Genomic DNA, 19159 nt, shown 5'->3' on the forward strand with positions numbered 1-19159 from the left:
CAGATGCATAAGAAGCAACCTTTCTTTTTTCATTTTGTTAATAAGGCTGTGCCGCAGTGAATCCTACAGTGAGACTGACGAGTAGCAAGCCTGTTACAATGCAGATAATGAACTTCTATACAAGCATTTCAATTTTCAGAATGAAAACAAGTTCTTGTAAATCTTACGCAGCGTCCAGTGGAGTCGGCCATGAAGGGGTATGCCGCTTGGAGGGCACGCATGACATCATCTAGCTAAGACCCACTTGGCGTTCTGGGAAGAAGAACAACAAATGTTAGCCTCTATTTTAAGATATATAAGTGAGGACTTCAAATGCTGCTGCTTTCGGAGTTTTGCTCAGAATGTCGTCTGCCAACGCAGCGACCAACTTTGTTCGTGCTTTATTTCGCTGTGGTTGAAGGAACAGTTCACTCTTTTCACACAGCCTCTGTAACAGTAGCGAGGGAAATTATGGGAGAGTGTATATCTGTGGCCATACATCCTTACAACCTCTGTAGACCAAACTGAGGCTGCTGTGTTACTAGCACGAGGCACATTGGAGGGTCCAGGCAAGCTGAAAAATAACAATGTAATTAGTGCATCTCGAATTTCACAAATGGAACGCAAATTTCGAATTGAGTAATGTGCCCCACCTTTCTTTTATGTGTCTTTTTAGCTGTTCAATCAGTTTTAGCACTTTGACTCGCAGTTTCATAGCAGGGAGCAACTGCTCAGTCATCCACACTGACAAGTTTAGTAACGTCTTCCCATCAACCTCTTCTGCATAAAAGGAGATAAAATATTGCACATACAGTTTATATCATACATATATGTTATATGTGTTAATGACAGAAGTTATACCACATTTTTCTACCCTTTTATTCCGATGGTGTACACAAATATAGTATAAAGAGAGTGAAGAGGGGGGGGGGGGGAGGGGGACAACCATAAGGCAGTGGCATGCAACACCCCCACACTGCTTCCATTTTCTGGTTCCCCAGATCCTCCCTCGACATGTTTACTTTCATGTGCTTCCTGAAGCTCTCAAATGCAATGAAATATCGTCCAGACGGAGAGTACTCACCCAACTTGCAAACAGAATTAAAGTTCGGGTCACCATGAGCTATCTGGTCATGATTTGTCAGATGACACCCGATGTTGTAGCGTTGCGAAAACTTTGAACACTCGTATCCGCTCATACTGAAATCGCACAAACGACGACAAATCTCACCAATCGCCGAAAGACCCGGAAGCAGTTCCTCGCTCACAAAACATGTCCAAATATCCACACTGCACTACAAGTTTCATAAAAAAATATTCGCGTGCACATGGAAGTATGGAAGGATAGCACCATCGAGACCCCGATCAGCCACCGTTACCGGCGTTACCCTCAACTTGGAAACTGAAAACGCGAGACGAAACCGACGCCGCCAACCAACACAAACAAAGAGGACGGAGCATTCTGCTTACCTTCGAATCTCTGGGCGAAGTCTCCAAGGTTTTGCTTTGTCAACCAATCTTGCACGTCCTGGAGCTTCCATCTACACACATCTGTATGTTCTCGCACCGTGAACCCATCCATTGAATGCCGCCGACAGAACCAGGTCGAAACAGTAAACAGCGAACCCCAAATTGATGGCCGCCGTTACTTTCGCCTTTACAGAATCTCACGCAGGCAAACGGCGCGGCGCAGCGGCACCACCGGCGCTCCTTCGCGCGCAACCGCTTCTTCGAAAACAAAAAAGAAAGAAAAAAAAAAACATTATGAAGAACTTTTTTTTAGGCAAACGTTCTTCATCGCCCGGTCGCCTTTCTGCTGCGCCAGGGGGCAACACTGTTTGAGCGAAAACAGTTCTTCACGAGGAAAAAGAGTTCTTGGGGCGGCGAAGAACCTTTCAAGAACGGATTTTTTTTACAGTGAATACGAAACCTCTCGACGGTCGTAGGCTTCGGAAGTGAACCTTTCATTTTATTACAAAACCAGAGGTACTCTTTCAAAGTACCCGACCAGATCAAAAAGTGGCTTGGTTGACCTGACTTACTTATTTTCATATAGCTGTTGCGTAGCTAACAGTAGTAAGGCTGTTGCACGAATGGCTCATTCCCCCCTCCCCCCCCCCCCCCCCCCCCCCACACACACACTATTCTTCTCTTACGACCCCTACACCCACACGAACGCGTGCAGAGCGAACGTGCCGACGGGCGAAGTACGTTGGTTGTTGGCGCATATGCGCTCCATGAAGTCCAGCCTTTCCATACTTATCAACCCTGCAGTACTACGTGAAAGTAACGCGTCCCCGATTTGCTGAAGCCGCTTCAAAAGTAAATTTGCTTCCAGTTGTTAGCCCATTTCGATACGGACCCGAACCCAGCAATTCGTGTTGCAGCGCGAGGATCTATGAAACAGCTCACAAGCGATCTCGAATCTTTCGGGAGAGTTGTGACATCCGAAGCACGTTTAAAGTGCCTTTTTACGAGCAAGCGGCTTTAGCAAATACGCGGCTGTCGAACGAGGTTACAAGTGACGCTTCTTTTGACGAGCCTAGGCCATCAATGACTCCGAAGCTATTTGCTCCACTGGAGCTAAAATCAGGGTGCTTTGTTTTTCTTTTTATTTTGTTTGTTTTGCTTAGAACGAGCGGCGCAATTGTACACACCTCGACACTTTTGTCTCAATCACGATATCTCTACTCGTCGTCGAGAGCTCAACGCCCGAATTCGCCGGGGCACTACCGAGCACGAGTGGCACAAATCTTTGCACCCTCCTTCAACTACGTCTGACAGGCGTAGCGTAGTTTTGATTTAGCCAGCTCGAACGCACTCTTAGAAAAAAGGGTATCGATAGTCCTCCCTAAGGGCAGGAACGGTCTTGTAACCTATGTTCCTTTAGAAAGGGAGAAACTTCCGTCCCTGAAGCAGGGGAGCAAATAGTTCCTCCGTCGCCTGCATCTCATTATGGCGGCCCTGAATCGAACAAGTCGAGCTCAGTGACGCTTAACGAGGACGCTACGTCTCTTGTACGGGACGAGAGGAGCAAAAATAAAAGCGTGCAACGAGCTTTCCGCGAGCTCTGTTTATTTCGGAAGCCAGATTCCTCCCGCAGATACAGAAACCTCCGTTTCGAAGGCAGTTACTCAGTTTTCTCGTCGACAGCACTGCGATTTTAAACGAAAACAACCGATACCCAGTTACTTCGCGCCCTATACGTCTTACCTTTGCTGTTCCTAGAGTCACGATTCCTTTGTCAACCGCACATCACGGAGGAATGGAAAACCAATCCGCGAAAGCAAAGGCCACTCTCAAAAGAACAAACTCGAACTCTTGAAGCCGCTGTTGATCGCATAGCGTGAAGGAAGGTTAAATCGGTTGCCACGAGATGGCAGGGTCAAGCAGAGTAATTGCAAGTAGCTAGGCTAGGTGGCGCTATGTACCGCCCAATTCATGTTCTACAAAAATGTTTTTATTTTCTCAGGCCACCATTACGCATCGGCCTCCTCTCCGGCCTCTGCTACAGACACATGTAGGCACATTACGCATACTACAAGCATCAGGCGAACATATATTGAGCGCATACACATACATGGCACATACAAACATCAATACAACGGCACACTAACTCGAACACAGCACCCGAGCTCTGCGTTTCCGTTTTTTATACTGGTCGTGTGAACGCACGGAATTTCTGGGTGACTCCCTGAGCAATAAAAACTATTTCCAGCATGTAAATTTTTTTCCAGCAATGTCATACCTCTGAGAGTGTTTTAAATGGCTCAGGGGAAGAATCTCTTGTTAAAAAAGTAAACGCTCGATCATGCCGTAATTATTTGAAAGCAAATAAATCAAGCCGCTCCAATGCGGTTTGAAGCCATTAGATTGTTTCCCCGTACGGCACGTCGTAGCCTGCATTTCTATTGTAGTGTTTTTTTTTTTTCTATTTGGCTGCAAATGCCGTCTTGAATTAACCTCTGTAGAGCGGATATTCACTCAGCTGGAAGTGATGCTTCACGGGCAGAGACATCGCTTTTCGATCAACCTGAATTCAGTCAAAGCCGCGACCTGCGGCAGGTGTTTAGTGTACTGAGCTACGCTGTGGCGAGCTCAAAAACTTCTAGCGCTCATCCCAGCGCGCCACTTAAAGGGCAGTTTCTCGAGGAACAGTAGTATATTTAAACAGCAAAATAAGGGGTAACTTTTTTTTTCGATTTTACCTACTATACTTTTTAATGCTAAAACTCCACACTGTGAATATACGTACTTTCAGTCATAATTTTGTACTGTTCAGCCTTTTCTCCAGAGCGCAATGGCTCTCGGCGAGGAGACAACCGACAGTCACATTGGTCACTGTACGATAGGAGCTTACTGTTCAGACCAGCGTTCCAACATGACTATCCGCAAGTCGATCGATTGCACGTGCCTATTCCCTCAAGTGGTCCTAAACCTTTTAATGTAAAGCGGAATGTCAACCTGCGACACCCCGCCCCTTCTGGTCACGGCCCGACCAGCGGCATCGATGCCCGACAGTTTACGTCATCTCATCTTGTTACACCACTGATAGGCGAACACGCGGTCACATCGGCGATAATTCCAGTCTTCTGTACATAACCCACAACACTGCCATCACGATGTTGCTGCCATGTTGCTGACACGCAGCAATGGACCTTTTGTAGAAACATCGGTTCGAGAGTAAATGGTCCAGTACCCTCTCCCTCTTCCTTCTGGCCGAGCAGAGAGGGAAGATGGTTTCGTTGTGTCGACTTCGGGGCGGAAGATTACCCACGATGAAGACAAAGGCGAGTTTGGGGGAGCCATATCTAGGTCACAGCGCCTCAATGGGTGAACGGGATGTAGCCGACGCTTTGGGTGTGGAACGGGTGGGAGAGGCCTTGCGCGCGCGTTGTTTTCTCGCCACTTAGCCTCGAACCCAGTCGCGTGTCTAGGTGGCAGCACATATTCGCCAAGAGGTCCATTCAGAACCACGTTGAACGCCGATTGGCTCTCGGCAACGGAAAACAGAGCCGAACTCAGCACGGAAGGCACTGTAACGAACGACCTTCGCGGCCGCACCTGGACGCGGAACGCCACCCCTTCTCCAACATTCCCGAGGATGCGACTTTCGCTGACAATCTCAATCCGGGATTATTTTCCCCGCTGCCCGGGTACCGTCAACAAAAGAGCAAGACAAGCCGTCGTCGATAGCGGCTCAAGTTAGGTGCTGAAACGGAAATGCGTTCTCCTCGAGGCATCCAAGCAGGAACCAACGGCCACGGTGATCCCTGCTAAGCCGAAAGAGGGAGATAAGCCGTGAACGAGAACTGCCCGGATATCGGCGTCCAAGGTCTTCTCCGTCCCGACTAAAGCGCGAGACACATGCGCGAAAAATCCATCCGATCCGACGTCCGATCCGGCAGTGCGACTGCCTGATCCGAAAAATTTGGTCGTTTCAGGCGTCGGATCGGCGATCCGACGTGCGTCCAACGCGCCAGATAGTTTCGCACGGCGGACGGATTGTCGGATGCGTCCAGCCAATGACAGCACAGCTAGCGCGAACGCCATGATGACGTACTGGGTCTGGCGGGACGAATAAGAAAACGGGACGGGCGACGGGAAGCCGGACGCGTGGATCCCGCTGACCCTTTTGAAATAGATTGCCCCGGCAGTTGTTGTTGTTGAAAAACTTTATTGAGTTGAAAGATTTAGGAAAGGGAAGGGGAGAAAGGGGAAGAAAAAGGAGAGAGTGGTTGTGTGCCCCTATTCCGGGGCTCCAAGTGCGGAGTGAACTCGGAGTGCTCGGGCCACGAGCAGCCTCTGCTCGCTAGCCGTCGCGTACTTGAGTCCCGCTTCCCACTCCTCGAGTTTGGGCTCCTCGACTGGAGCCAGTCCTGGGAGGTTCTTGCATGCCCAGACAGCGTGATTAACGCCCACCCAGGGCTCACCACAGAAGGGACAGTCCGCCGTGGCGTACCGCTCTGGGTACCACAGATGTAGCTGGATCGGTGTGACGAACGTGTCCGTCTGAAGTCGTCTCCACGTGAACTCTTCTTCTTTGCTGAGACCTTTGGCCGGCCCAGGATATTCTGCCCTATGTGTTCGTAGAGCCTTTAAGGCCTCACTGTAAGGGAGCGCACTGTCCAGATCCCTCTGGGGCAGAACCGAGTCCCGGTATAACGCACCTCGGGCCGCAGCATTCGCCGCCTCGTTTCCGACTTGCCCCATATGGCCGGGGGTCCAGATAAGATGTACTCCCTCTACTGCGGTTTTGCGGAGGAGCCTTAGAGCTGGTTGACCCACGACCCCTCGCGCAAAGTTTTGACAAGCTCTTTGTGAATCCGAAATTATCGTCGCACGAGGATTGCAAACCACCGCCAATGCTATGGCCGCCTCCTCCACTTGTTCAACCGTCTGCGCTCGTATGGAGGCGACGCGTCTGATCTGCCCTTGCGCACTGGCCACCGCTATTGCAGCCACCCCCAGCACCGGACCGGCCCCATCCACGTACAGGGTTCCCTCTCTGCTGTCCCAGGAACGCGCTAGGGCCACCGCTCGCGCTTGTCTCCGTTCCGCATTCCTATCCGGGTGCATGTTGCGGGGGATTCTACTGATCGTGAATCTCTGCCGGGTCTCAGCCGGCAGCTCTTTCCCCGCGTCTCCGGGCCCGTGAGAACCGCCGGGTACTGCCATTCCCAGTTTGTCCAGAAGCCACGCTCCATTCACTGTGGAAGAGAGTCGCTTCAGCTGTGACACTAGTTGAGCTTCATGAAGTTCTTCTATGGTGTTATGCACCCCAAGTTTAAGCAGTTTCTCGGTCACCGTACGCTCCGGTAGCCCCAGCGCGTTTTTGTACGCTCTCCTTATCAGTACGTTTAGCTTTTGCATCTCCGCCTTGTTCAAGTTCAGGTACGGAGTGCCGTACGTCAGTCTGGCAATAATGAAGGCCTGGACCAACTGTATTGCCTCTTTCTCCTTTATACCGTGTCTACGGTTCCTAATTCGCCTCATCATACCGCACACCTGCGTGGTCATGGCGTCCAGTCTGTCGATAGTCGACTTGTTCCCCCTCCCCTGTTGTAGAAGCTGGCCCAGAATCCGAACCTCCGCTGGTTTTGGGACCCGGACCCCATCTATCACCACGTCAATGTGATCGACTAGCTTATCGCGAGGGTTTCGGAAGACAAGAAGCTCAGATTTCTCCGGGGCGCACTTAAGCCCGCATCTCATAACGTACTCTCCGACGATATCCGCCGCCGCCTGAAGCTTCTCTTCTATTTCCGCGTCACTGCCCTCCCTGCACCACAGGGTGATGTCATCCGCGTAGATGGCATGCTCCACGTTCGGAACCGCCCTCAGCGCTTCTGGTAGACCCCGCAGCGCAAGGTTGAACAGCAACGGGGAAAGTACTGCCCCTTGCGGCGTACCCCTGGAACCCAGTCTGTATGTCCCAGATTGCATACTTCCCAACGTCAACGTGGCTGTCCTGTCCGTCAAGAAACTGCGGACATATTCGAAGGTTCTTCTCCCGCAGTTAACTGTGCTGAGACCCTTAAGTATGCTTTCGTGCGAAACATTATCAAACGCGCCTTTCAAGTCTAAAGCTAGAAGGCATCTCGTTTGGCCGCTCCTCGGATTCTCCAGTATATCCTAATATATCCACAAGAGTATGTCCTGCGTCGATGTGTGAGGTCTGAACCCGAACTGCGTGTTCGGAAGGAGTTGTTCCTTGTCTAGATATTTCATAACCCTGGAGTTTATGACTCGTTCGAACGCCTTGCCCAGGCAAGATGTAAGCGAAATCGGCCGCAGATTTTCTAGCTTGAGCTCCTTTTTGGGTTTTGGAATGAAGCGAATGTCAGCAACCTTCCAACTATCTGGAGTAAGCCCGCGCTCCCAGAAATGTTCGTTGAAATGGCGTACCAGCTCTTTCAGGTCCCCTTCCCCTAAGTTGTAGAGGAGTTTCGCTGTGAGGGAGTCCGGTCCGGGTGCTGCGCCCTTCCTCATAACCCCGAGCTCATACTCCAATTCCGCGACAGTAATTGGCCTGTCTAATTCAGGGTTTTCCTGCCCTTCATACTCCACGATTTCTCCTGTGGATTCCAAACACAAGTACCTTTCCGCCAGCCGATCCATGATCTGCTTGCGGTCCCCGGGTAACTTATGTATCAGTTCCGCTAAACGGCCGCCCGTCACCGCCTTTGCCCTACTCGGATCGATTAAGGCCCTAAGCATCCTCCATGCCTGAGCCGTGCCTAGGCTTCCCGTATAGAGTCACACAGGCCATACCAGTTCTTCCTAGCCAAGTCCACCGCATAGTCCTCGGCCAGCTTTGTGAGTGCTTGAATCCTCTTCCTCAGCTTCTTGTTGTAGCGCTGTTTCTTCCATCTCCTGGTCAGCCCGCGTCGTGCTTCCCAAAGATGAAGCAGACGCGTGTCCACTGCTGGGGTCTTCTCTGAGAGTTCAACTTCAGCCACGAACGGCTTGACACTGGCGATCACCTCCGAAGACCAATCCTCGATGTTCTCGATGCTAGCTGCACCTTTCCCTCTCTGTTTTCGCCATCGGTCCCAATCCGTTATTCTTGCCTTTCCCGTCTTTCTTGTGTATCCGGACTCGTGAATAGTCGTTTCGAGGATACAATGATCGCTACCGAGTTGCTCCATGAGGTTAGTCCACTCAGCGTTCGCCACGTTCTTGACAAGCGTCAGGTCCGGACAGGTGTCTCTGCATGAGCTCGTGCCCGTCCTGGTTGGCTGATCAACCTCGGTAAGCAATGTTAGGCGTTCCTGGTTGATGCTTTCCGCCAGCCTTCTGCCTTTCGGAGAAACGTACTTGTAACCCCATCCCGGGTGAGGGGCGTTGAAGTCTCCCGCAATAATCACAGAGTCCTTCCCCGCCTCCTTGACCACCTTCGCGATGAGCCGCCTGTAGTCCGTCTTATGGTTCTTTGGATTTCCATACACGTTCACCACATGTACACCCCGATCCCCTTTTTTCACTGGGATGATCACAATGTGACAGCACGACACCTCACAGCCATCCAAGTCTAGTCTCGTGGCTGCGTAGGTCTTGTGCACAAGCGTCGCGACGTATTGGTCGCCCTCAATTGTAGCATAGTCTTTGATCTTCACTGGTTTCTTGCCCGGCTCCTGCAGCAGTATCACCGCCGGGGGATTGGGTTCAAGCGACACCCTCAGGCTAAGGCTCGCCTGTTTCCGACCCATCCCCCTGCAGTTCCACTGCCACACTTTCAAACTTGGCTTCGCTGACTTGCGCATGATTCTGCGTCCGAAATTTCTGCGTCCCGTAGAGGCTCACCCGTTTTTCTCCGCTTCGAGACGAACTGCCTGAAGAGGGTTTTGCTCAAGAGTCTTTCCTAATTTCTCCAGCTCGGTGACCCTGCATGTCAGCTGCATCAGTTGGCTGGTGAAGAATTCTTGAAGTCCCTGGATCGCCCGCTGAACGGTCGTCTCCACGATCGCTTGTACTTGCTCTGCCGAGACTCCCCCGGTTCTTTCTCTTTTGTTCCAAAGTTCCTCTATGGTCTTTTTGCAGTGGGTCACGTTCCTCCGCAGGTCTTGTATCGCTCCGTTGCTGCTCGCCCCTCCACCTTTGGGCTGGGACGTGCTCCTCGACTCCTGATCCCCGACCCTTTGGAGTTCCGGCCACTTCTTGCGATTGCCTGGATCAGTGAAGATCCCTTCCATAGAGGTGCTTCGCTTGCTCTTTTTTCGCTTGACCTTTTGCGGGCGCCGCTTGGATGTAGTCATATCTCGAGACGCGCTTCTCCCACAGCTGGCGGACCGGCTGCGCGAGCGGATGCGCGAGTCTGACACGCTCCGTCCCGACTCTCTCGAAAGCCACCGCACGTGCTGCGCGCCGTCGCGACGTCTCCCCCGACTCCGTCTAGGCTCCCTGCTTTTAGTCTCCTCGTAGAACTTCTCCGGGCAGTGTCTGTCGTAGGTCTTGTGGGCCCCCCCGCACAAGGCACACTTCGGCACACACTCATGGTCCTCACCGACCTCAGTGGCCCTGCACGCCGAGCACGCAAATCCTTCCGGCTTGCTGCATACGTCGGTTCGATGGCCCACTTCACCACAGTTCAGACAAGCCGCCCTAGTCTTCTTATAGATAAAGCAGGGAGTCTCAAGCCAATTGAAGCTCACCGTGAACGGTACCTTCTTCCCCGCAAATACGATTACCGCAGACTGTGACTTCCCTAGCCTCCTTGCTTCTAGAACTTCGTATCCCACAGCTCTGGTTTTCTGTCGAATCTGTTCGTTAGTCAGGTCAGGCCGGACACCGTGTATGACGCCGCGGCACGCATCTTCACTCGGGGAGACATGATACGCTTCGACGTCTAGCACGCCGACAGGAAAATTCAGTTTCTTGATACCTGCGACGGCTTCCGCTTGCTCCATTCGTCCGTACAAACCATGATTGTGTTCTGTGCTTCCAGCAGCCTTACGACCGTCTTCTCGTCCAATCCTCTCGGCAGGGAGCTCTGGACCGCTTCCCCGATCAGGCTCCTGTACCGCTTCAGGTCCACCGCGACCCGATGAGGTTTGATAATGACCTTGTGCTTGTAGACTCTGAGACTGGGCAACCTCAGAGTTTTCCTCGACTTGAAATTCTCCGCCGTTGTTCCCCCGGCTTCATCTCGAACTTGTTTCTCGAGGCCTTGTGTCTCCCTCTTGCTCTTTTTCTTCTGCATCAGTACTTGCACCCAGCCGTTGCCGGGTCCTCCGTCCTCCTGGTCCCCCAAGGTGGCATCCTTGATTCCATCATCCCGGAGTGGCCGCTGCGCCGGGTTGATAAATCCATGCGCCACCTCGTCTGGGTTATAGCCGATCACTCGACCGGTACCTGGAGTTTCTTGGGTCCTTGTATCCATCCTCCAGCCTTCAGCCCCCACCAGGACGGCGACCGCCACGCGATAGGCCTAGCTAGGCGGCCGCTCCGAGAAGCTCGGTGCGGCGCGCCCTGCGGCGCGAAGCCTAACGAGTGTTAACAGGCCCTCCGTGGGCCAGAATCGTGACAATGTCCTTGAAATGAGAAAGATTCGGCTCACCGGCATGAAAGTGGTATCGAGCGAAACCGGAACGTTAGCTCTGTCTTCTCCAACACTATTCACCGCACAGAAAAGGAATTTTCCAAGAAAAAGGACGATTTTCTGCGGAGCCCATAGAACATGCGTCCGCTCTCAGCACGTGCGTGCACGCGCTCCCCGCCCCGGCAGAGAATGCACACGCTAACGAGAATGAGCTTCTGACTTCGCTCGTGTGAGCTAAACCGTCAATCTGGGACCAGAGATCTGTGAACGCGGACCTCCGCTAGGGTGCTTGGATCTCCTGGGCGGAGCCGAACGGATCGTCGTGTCGCATGCAAGGTCGGAAGCGTGTGTCTCAAACTGTCGCGTGCGGCGATTCGGAGCGGCGTTCGGACTGTCGGATCGGACGTCGGATCGGACGATTCTGTCGTCCATGTGTCTCGCGCTTAAGGAGGGGGACGGTATCCTCCGGGCGTTCGTGCTTAGAGTCAACAAAACGAATAACCTGTGTGTACGTTTGGGCGTGCTCATAGGCGGTGCCCGGACGTTTGGGGATGAGCTTCTCGGTGTCACCTCTACCTAGAATCCAGGAGCAAGGCCAAATCTCAAGCGTCACTGAAGAAACGGCTGCCACTACAGGCCTTGAGGAACCGGAAGAGCACTTATCCTCTGTGTGTGCTTGTGCGTGCGAGTGGGCGGTGCCTGACCAGTTGGGGAACGGCGTCCTGGCCTAGGGACGTAGGGAAGGGGGACCTTATAGGCTCCTTGCACAGGACGTCATTTCCGTTGCCCTCCAAAGAAGAGGGGAAGAAGGAGCTCCCCTCTTATCAGGACCCTCCTTTGTACCTCCCGGATTTGTACAGGCGTCGCTATTCTCCCCCCAGAAGATTATAGAAGATTAACCTGTCGCTCAAAATTCTTACAAAAGCAGCTTCCCTCTCCTCCTCTTACTTGGTGTTCAAAAGTGTGCGATGTGACGTCAGTGCAAGGAGCCTATAAAAAGAGCGGTTTCACGCGCTCTCTGTGTGTTCTCACGTTGTTCTCATGCCGAACGGCAGACTGTACATAGTATGTAAATAAACAGTTTGAGAAGAGCCACCATGGCTCGCTACCAACTCCGCCTGATGTCCTGGGCGACGCATGGCTCCAGTGGAGATCGACTACATGGACAAGCCCCGAGCCTTTACAGCACCCAGGCAGAAGGCAACAAAACCTTCCTGTCTTGGACGCAGTTCCTGCGATTTCCATGACGTCGAAAGCGTCGACGCAGTTCCGCGCGGTTCCCCTACTGTAGCCCGGCGTGGGCAAGGAGGTTACAAGTACTAGGAGAGGGCACGTTGAAATATTGGTGAAGCCTAGTCATAAAAAGTTTAAACGATTTTGTCGCCAACTTGACCGTAGATCTCTCTGGCTATTTGTGCGCGTGACATGTCACGTGTGAGATGAATGGTTGATTCTAGAAGGATTCCTTACAGGCTTACGCGAGCTCCGTCCGGTAAGTTTTATCAGATCGAAGGCTAGACGAAGGCTAGCTGCGGTCACGTGATGTGGTCACGTTGGCCTGATAAGTGAGGAGAGTAAGGAGGAAAATGAGAAAGAGACCAGGCGTCAAGGGAGCATGGCTTGTGAAGGCTACGCGGCTGATGTCATGCCCGCTCCTACCCTTCCATCCTCCTTGGGCGTGGGTCCCGCAATCAGGAGACGGCCCGGCCATCTTACCTAGTGTACGTAGCGCTGCTCGCACTGCTCCGGAACTTCGCTGTTTCTAGCGGCTTCGTTTGCTCGTTTGATAAATGTAGTGATAAAAACGTCAATGCAACCAAAGTGTTCTGCTCGTTCGGACTAGAAGACGGAGTTACAGGCGGCCTTCGCTGCTGCTGAAGCTCAATCAACTCAACAACATTTATAAAACAACGTGCGCGACGTGCTCGGAAAACGAAACCGAAAGAAGATGAGTCGGGAGAGCAAAAGCTTTCTCCCGTCTGCCTGGAGAAGGAGAAAAACGTTTCGTTCCTTCCTGTTTGTCGTGTACGCTTGGGGGCGCGTTAGTAGAAAGGAGGAAGATGCGCCGTTGCTGAATTTTTCCTCCATTTTTTCTTAGAGTGCACTAACTACTACGACGGGCATTTGACAAAACAATGTTGTGCTTGCACACGCGGGGCATTTGACGAAGCAATGTTGTGCTTGCACGCGCGCTCCCGTGCACGATTAACACGAAACTCCTGATTTGTGGCCGTCTAACTTAGTAGTCAGTCACATGTATGCACAAGTTTCCACCGCCACGTCAGGTAGGGCCAAGTAGCGTTTGACAGGGAGGCCAAATAAAACAAGATGCTGTGATATGTTTTGGCGTCGTATGGTCTCGAGGCAGTGGGCACACATCGATATATCTTACGTCCTGTTTTTGACATATTTTTTTTTCCCCTCCGAGAAAAGCTTAAAGAGACGCACGCGCTCATTCTTGCTCATTGAAACGTACGCAAAAACCTGATCACCCGGAAATCATCTCGGCCGCAAGAAGTTGTTTGATAATTAAGATCTGCAAACCCGAGACTGACGCGGAACAATTTGAAAATTTAAAGTTGAAAGCACCAGGTCGACTACACCCTAACTGTTCTTTCATTGCTTTGATAGGCATAGCGCGACGAACGTTATGTTGTTCCAAAATGAACTTTACTCCTGTCAATGAAAACTAAGCGGAGGCATTTGGCGAGATCCGACAGCATAAAAACAATGCGCGAACAATGGCTTTTGCTAGTGGGGCCCGTACTCAACTTTGAGACGTATCAGCAGCAACAAAGCAAACGGAGCGACCGGCAGAGCTAGCAGACGACAACTGGTGCCTATCGTACAGTTTTCACAAAGGAACAAGCGTGACTTAGCTTTGAAAAAAGCAAAGAAAAGGCGGTTATCTACGTCTGAACTAGGTTTTGAAGAGTCAACACCTGTGTTTGTAAATGAGCACTTATGCCCGACATTGAAAAGACTGCTTAAAATGATCCACAAAAAAAAAAAAAAAAAAAAAAAAAGCAAGAGTGCCAATGGGCGCGTTCAGTAGCGCCTCCCTTGCCTCCAAATGAAGTGACTCGAGTCAGAGCTCTTTGGATTTTCTCGCCGTAAATCGTCACCAGTCAGGAAATGAGGTCATCTTTAGCTCCTTTGACTCTAGGTCAAAGGAGCCGTCTCCGGACTCGGTGCTTCGGAGTTCGACTCCGGCGCCCCGCAGGTACGTGCACCGGAAGTGACTTTGGGCCGTCCAGCGGAAGGAGTCAGTGACTCCTTGACTCCGGGGCCGCTACTGAACGCGCGCAATGGCGCTTCGTTTGGATCTAAAATTGCAAGATAATGGCACGAAAATTGGTGGGCACTTTGATTGTCTCAATACGCATGAAGAGGATGTTGACCAGGTTTGTTAGCCTATTATAAAGCCGGTACTTTTTTTTTTCTTTTTTTCTTTTCTGATGCACTACCACGAATTATACAGGTCAACACACTGGCAAAGTTTGAAGACCTTAGTTTCTCTAGATACGGAGAAAAATATTCTTTAACCCAGAGCGTTATTGCGCGATGTGCCGTGTTTGCGACTTGTTTTCTCAAAATAACTACCCTAGTACTCGGTGATTAATACTTTTTGTCAATCCTTCCTATGTCTAATTTGTCAATGAATATTTCTAGACCCGTAGCCTGAACATTTTTTGGGGGGAAGCCGCCCGAACTGTCAGCATCGTACACGTGACTGAGAGGGTGCTTACAAAAGTGTTAGCAAAGACAAAACTTTTTTTCCGAAAACATTAATTAGTTTTGTTCTTCTGGGGATTAATCCAGCAAAGTGCATTCTTTTCTTCAAAACTAAAAATGGTCACCGGAAATGCCTGTTCGATCTTATCTGAAAACGACCAGTGGGTCGGCCTCAAGGCATCTAGCACTGAGGTCTACCCACTATCCTTCCCTTCAAAGCCAATCAGAAGTCGTCGTCGTTCTGACGTCACCTCAGTCCCTGCGCAAGAAGCAGAGGACTTGGTCTCCGCGTTGGTTGTGCTTCCGAGCACGGGTTAATGAGAGCTGCTCTCTTCTGGTGGGAGCTGGTCCACTTGGTTTCTTTGGGTTGATGGGTGTTGTTCCGGCGTGGGGAAGTGCTTTGCCCTATACAAAGAGCTTCTCCTGTAAATACATCTTTCAACTGTAGTTTCAGACGTCATTTTGTGTCGCCTTTTGTTTCCTGGGTTTTTTCTCGTCTCGGTTTTTTTTTTTTTTTTTTTTTTGTGAGTGTTGCTTTGCTAACAAGAAAAAAAAAACAAGAGGATGCAATTAAAAAAAAACTGCAGAACTTCCTTTTTTTTAATTTAATCGCAACAGCATGGTCACCTAACGATTCTACATGATTTAGCAAACAGCAAAAAACAAACACCACAAAATTTAGCAATGGTAAGAACGAGTGCAACCAAGCCCTGCATTTGCCGTTTCTCCGGTGAGATACCCTCTGTCGTCGCACAGCAACGGGCCTCTCCAGTTACTCCGGCCTCGGAAACCACGTGAACTTGAGTTGCTGGGACGATGAAAAACACAGCCAACCCTGCACGGTGTTAAACACGCTCTTATGAGGGGGCTGCGGGAGGGAGAACGATGGAATTGGAAAAGCGGGAGTCTGCCTTTGGGAAATCTAGTTCCGTAAGCCCACATCCGCACCAAGTCGTCAACGCAAGTTGCATGTGGCCCAAAACTGAGTACTGTTTTTTCGAAAGTTACGCTTACACCCTGAAAATTATCTGCGAAGCGTGTTTTATTATGACGGAAGGAAATCGAAAAATCCCGAATTATCATTGAATGAAGAAAATTCAGGCTTCTTGAGAAGAAATCTCTAACATGAGCATTACTTTGTGCAGACAGAGAACCCAGCTTTGACTGAACTAACCTGAATGCGGTTTCATTTATTGGGTACTACACCTAATGTCGTTTCCTTCTCTTGTATGTACAGCCTACGGGGATGTTTTGCAACTGTTCGGGTCGCGCTCATGTTCCCTGGAAGTGGGGGAATTTCACGCCCGTGTCTTATTTGCATCAGCCCCAAAAACGTCGGCGTTCATCTAAAAAAAAAAAATAAACACCTATGAGGTTGAGCGCACTGAGAGTGCACAGCTGGTAGTCCCGTGTGCATTTTTTGATCTCGCACACTTTTCATAAAACTTGGAAGTTCAGGCAAACTAAGACTACATTGATAGTTACAAAAAGATGGGATATTTATCAACACTTTCTACAACGTTTCTATTAGAGGCCTTCCACACAAATTAAGCTGTAAATAGATAACAGTAGCCAGTTTGGATTATAGCAAATATTTACTGACTTACTCAATAGGACTCTTAAGAATCCTGGGCTGATTTGACTCGCGGAGCGTGCACTAGCGTTTTTAGGTCTTGGCACAAGTTAGCTAAAGACACCTCTTTACTACAAAATGGTTATATCTAGAACCTTTCGTTTTTTGGGCTAAACCAGCACCACCTAGATGGAAAGCCGGAGCGCTGCCCTCTCTCCCTTCAAGGAGCGTCGGCATGAGTAGGCTGAACTGGTAGTGCGCTTCTCCGCAAGGCTCCCCTTCACGGTTGGCTTCTTTCCATTGCACGTTCTCTTTTACTTTTCCTTTCCCTCTACGCTTGACGGGGCGTCAAGCGTAGTGATGCGAGGGCTCGGAAAAAAAACGGAAATTTTGGAAAAAAAACTGTTTTTTCTGGTTTTTTCCCCGACATAGTATTCGGGAAAAAAAAACCGAAACCCAAGTTTTTGAAGTATTAACAAATCTATTAAGCAAATTTCTGCAACGAACGTTATAATTGATATCGCTGACCTCATCGAAAGGGAAAATGGCCATCACGCTCCTCTGAATTGAGTTTTGCCGGCAGAGCAGGCGGAAACTTAATCACGCTATACTAAACATAAAAAAACATCTTTCAGCCCCTAAGAAAACAAAACAGCGCGACGGCGGGGCAAGTGAGGAAACACAATCACCTCGGGTTGTCTGCCGCCTCGCCCCGTCGTTGCACCGTTTGCGTTGTCTAAAAACTATGCAGCAACCATCCCGAATGACCGTTGCTTTACTGTTCAGTGTGAACGCCTTATACGGAGGAGAAATGACAGTGCTGTCCGAGGCTTGTTGGTAGTGTGTACGCATGTGATGAAGCCGTGTTTCTAAGTCTTCTATGGCGTTTTTCTCGGTCAATAAATTAATATACGAGACTCTTAATTTACAGCCGGATCTCCACTACCGCACCAGCATGAACATAGCTTTAAATAACATAACAGCAGAGTGGCGAAATATAGTCGCATATATCAACCATTGAAGAAATTAATTGCTTCATGTACTATCATGGAGGTAGTGCCATGTTTTAATGCCACGTTAAATAATCATATTCAAAGGGGAGTGAAGTTTAACAACATTGATGTATTTTGTCATGACCCTTTTCCCTTCTAAGGGTACAACTAGTTCTGCATTAAAGAGTACAGGATCAAACTTCAAAACCAACATTGGATGAGGTAGATATGCACGCGTTGACTAGATATCTTTTGTAAATTAAGACGAATGTTCCAAAGCAGTGTGTTAGTTAGGGCTACTCTGACTCCACGCTCGAGTCATCTCCGTCGTGGTATTTCAGATCAGGGCTCCTGAGCTCGAGATTGGAGCGAACAAACACCAACTTCTGCACTCTGTGTCCTTTGAGTCGGTTCCTACTTTTGGTGTGGACACTGCTGAACTTCGACCAGTTTCGTTCGCACGCAGCGGAGGAGGGCGGGACTTGGAGAAGGCGACAAGCAATTGGTGCCAAGGGTTCAGAGGCACACAGCCCTTGCCACCACGTGGACGGTGGAATATGCTTCGCCGAGTCCTCCAATGCCTTCCTCGACCAAGCACCTGACTGGACCCGGTATTCGGCGAGATTTGACAACACTTTTCCCACATCGAGACACATTCTTTTTTGCTGTCTCTGTGATGTAGTCCATTGGGTGGCATACCTCTTCGTCACTTAAGCACCGCCCTTTGAACTTCGGGTCGAGCAAATTTGCGGCAGCATGTGCTGGACGGCAAATAAAGTTGCGTCGCTCACGCAGGATTTCTGCTACTCTTTCCTTTTCGCCCGTTGTCAAGGCAGAGTTTGGAAGGGCCTCTTCGACTTGTCTTGTTACTTTGAACAGGATCTCATGGACGTCTGAGAGGACAGCAGTGTCTGACTCAGCCTCGGAAATAGCACGGGCAACTGGCTGCAACACGTGGAAGGTGCTTTGCACATCTCGCCAAAAGTAGTCTTCATCTAATATCGTTGATTTTATTTCCCTGCTCACTTGAAGCCCCGCAGCGATCACAGTTTTCTGTAAAGCTTCTTTGTTCTTCAGTACGCCTTCTAGTGACATCAAAATGCCCGCCCAGCGAGTTTCAGCTGGTAGTTTTAATGTGGTCTGGTTTCCAGCATAGCACTCTTCTTGCCTCTTAGCAAAGTGAGCCGCAACCACGTGAGAGTTTCTGACATACTTGATTACAGTCTTGGACCTCTTGCAAACTTCTTGCAATGTCACCAGTTTGAGCATGTCCGACAGCAACAAGTTTAGTCCATGAGCACAGCATCCAAGAGTAGTGATGCTAGGGTAGCGCAGACTGACGATTGTCCACGCGGCCTTCATGTTGCTTGCATTGTCGGTAACAAGAGCGAAAACCTTGTCGGTTCCAATTTTCTCCACAACCTTCACAATCTCTCCCGCGATGTAGTCTCCTGTGTGCCTGTGATCTTCCGTCTCCACGGCGCTGTAGAAAATAGGCTTCGGTGTAGCCAACACAAAGTTCAAGATGCTCTCGCCCCGTACATTGGTCCAGCTGTCCGTGAGTACAGTGACGCACAGAGCGGCGTTGACTTTCTCTGCCACCTGCGTCATCACTCGGGCATACTCGGCCTCCAAGAGTCGTCCACCTAAAGAATGCCTGGAAGGCGGCACGAATGCGGGCCTGAGGAGCTTGAACGCTTCTCGCCAGTATCTGTTTTCCGTAACTGATAAAGGCGTTCCACTGGCATATATCGCTCGAGCCAGCGCCTCATCAAGCTTGCTTTGACACCCTTGCGTCATTCTGTCAACGAACGCTTCTATAGAAGTTCGCTGCTTGAC

The 19159-nt window shown here is 50.3% G+C and overlaps 1 protein-coding gene across 1 annotated transcript; it reads right to left on the minus strand.

Moving 5' to 3' along the window:
* Window positions 1–17836: 17836 nt before the first annotated feature.
* Window positions 17837–18931, minus strand: LOC120836469. Its single transcript, XM_040205389.1, has one exon. It carries the CDS (start codon window positions 18929–18931, stop codon window positions 17837–17839), a length of 1095 nt encoding a protein of 364 aa, XP_040061323.1.
* Between the last annotated feature and the right edge of the window lie 228 nt (window positions 18932–19159).

The sequence above is a fragment of the Ixodes scapularis genome, unplaced genomic scaffold, assembly GCF_016920785.2.
Source record: "Ixodes scapularis isolate PalLabHiFi unplaced genomic scaffold, ASM1692078v2 PGA_scaffold11__112_contigs__length_91849675, whole genome shotgun sequence".
Taxonomy (NCBI): domain Eukaryota; kingdom Metazoa; phylum Arthropoda; class Arachnida; order Ixodida; family Ixodidae; genus Ixodes; species Ixodes scapularis.

Coding starts and splice junctions, on each gene's coding strand:
- LOC120836469 (XM_040205389.1), bottom strand. CDS start 18,931: ATGACGCAGGTGGCAGAGAAAGTCAACGCCGCTCTGTGCGTCACTGTA.